Consider the following 1,844-nt stretch of genomic DNA (forward strand, 5'->3'; position numbering starts at 1 on the left):
ACAAATAAGAATAAACTTCAAAAGTTGAAATTAATTTTTGTGCTGCTGCATCTTCTTCTCTGAACAAGTGGCAGTCGGAGAGAGCCACGTGCAGCAGCTGTACAGACACCCGAAAGCAGCAGCGCAGCGGCGGCCCTGGTGCTGCTGCTGCTGCTGCTGCTGCTGCTGCTTTGGGCCACCACAGGTACCACGGGGCGATTGGCAGGCAGCTCAGCAGCGGGGCCGTCTGCAGCAGCAGCGCGCTCCTGCGGCTTGCTGCTGCTGCTTCTGCTGCTGCTGCTCCTGCTGCTGCTGTTTCTGCTGCTGCTGCGCAGGGCAAGCCGCGCGGAAGAGACACGAGAGGCAGCAGCTCAGGAGACAGCAGCTGACTGTAGTACTGCAGCAGCAGCTGCAGCACCTCGTTTTGCTGCAGCAGTTCCTGCAGCGCAGCAAGACTGCTGCTGCGGGGGAGGCCCTGCTTGGGGGCCTCCCTGTTGCTGCTGTGGGGCCCCAGGGGCCCTTCAACAGCAAACTCGTAGAAGTGGAAAAAGCTGTTACTTCTGCTGCTGCTGCTGCTGCTGTGTTGCTGCTCTTTTGCAAAGGGGTCGCTGGGAAGCCCTGCTGCTTGCTTGAGTCTTGCTGCTGCTTCCTGAAGAATGTGGCAGCAGATGTAGCCGTGGGGCAGCTGCTGCAGCAGCTCCTGCAGCTGCTGCTGCTGTAAGGGCTTTGCAGCTTCAGCAGCAGCAGCGCCGCGGTAGCAGCAGCAGCTCAGCGCGAAGCGCAGCAAAGGCAGCAGCTTCCTACTCAAGAAAGACCCTGCTGCTGCTGCTGCAGCAGGCAAAGGGGGGCCCCTATAAAGCTCCACTTCTAAATTAGAAAAGGGCAAACGAACTGAGGGGCCCCCGGCTTCGGGAGATCCCCAAGCTTGCTGCTGCTGCTGCTGCTGCTGCTGCTGCTCATTTTCTGCTGCAGCTATGTGTTCTGTATTGCCTTTCTCTTTTGCTGCAGCAGCAAGCGGCAGCAGCTGGTCGAAAGGAAGGACCCTCAGTACATTGTCTCTGTTCTGCACGCGTTCCTGTCTTCTGTTGCTGCTGCTGCTGCTGCTGCTGCTGCTGCTGTGGGGTTTTCTTCTGATGCGGCGACGCAGCTGCTCGCCTAGAGCCCCTGTGTGTCTGCTGCTGCTGCTGCGTCTCTCTTCAATAGTGCTATTTTGCTGCTCTGGAGCTGCAGCAGGGGCCTGCGCCTGCTGCTGCTGTTCCTGCTGCTGCTGCTGCAGCTGTGGCTCTTGCTGCTGCTGCTGCTCCTGCTGCTGCTGCTGCTGCTGCTGCTGCTGCTGATTGTTATTGCTGTGGTGGCGGCGGCGGCGGCTGCGGCCGACGCTGCCGGGGATGCCCTCAGGAGACTCCATTAAGTTCACGGCTTTGCACGCTAAACCCTACAGCATAAACCCTAAACCCTAAACCCTAGGCCCTAAGCCCTAAGCTCTGAACTCTAACAACAGCAATACGGCACAGGTTGAGGCTAAAGCACTACGCGTCAGCAGCAGCGACGGCAGCAGCAGCAGCAGCAGCAGTAGCTGTGTGACTTTTTCCACAGTGAGTAACCATGCTGTTTGCTGCCTGCAGCAGTTGCAGCAAAAGCAGCAGCAGCTGTTGCTGCAGCTGCTGCTGCTGCTGCTGCTGCTGCAGCACCAGTGGGGGCCTCGGAGTGAGACGGCAGGTGACCTTGGGGCCCCCCGGGGGCTTCTAACTGCAGCTTTTGTCTCTGAGAAGTGGAAAATTGAATTAAATTTATTTATTTAAATTAAATTTTAATTTTTAATTCCAAAATTAAACAAAGACGAGACTCAGAGCGGCAGCAGGCGA

The 1,844-nt window shown here is 57.5% G+C and overlaps 1 protein-coding gene across 1 annotated transcript in view; it reads right to left on the reverse strand.

Moving 5' to 3' along the window:
• The window catches only part of ETH_00027165 (uncharacterized protein), a gene marked incomplete at both ends in the record, with an annotated part of 3,223 nt that extends 1,836 nt beyond the window's left edge, over positions 1 to 1,387 (reverse strand). The window contains one exon of the mRNA XM_013373132.1: positions 17 to 1,387. Coding sequence (XP_013228586.1) covers positions 17 to 1,387 — 1,371 coding nt within the window. The remainder of the gene's footprint in view (positions 1 to 16) is intronic.
• Between the last annotated feature and the right edge of the window lie 457 nt (positions 1,388 to 1,844).

The sequence above is a fragment of the Eimeria tenella genome, genomic scaffold (assembly GCF_000499545.2).
Source record: "Eimeria tenella Houghton genomic scaffold, Eth_scaff12, whole genome shotgun sequence".
Lineage (NCBI taxonomy): Eukaryota > Apicomplexa > Conoidasida > Eucoccidiorida > Eimeriidae > Eimeria > Eimeria tenella.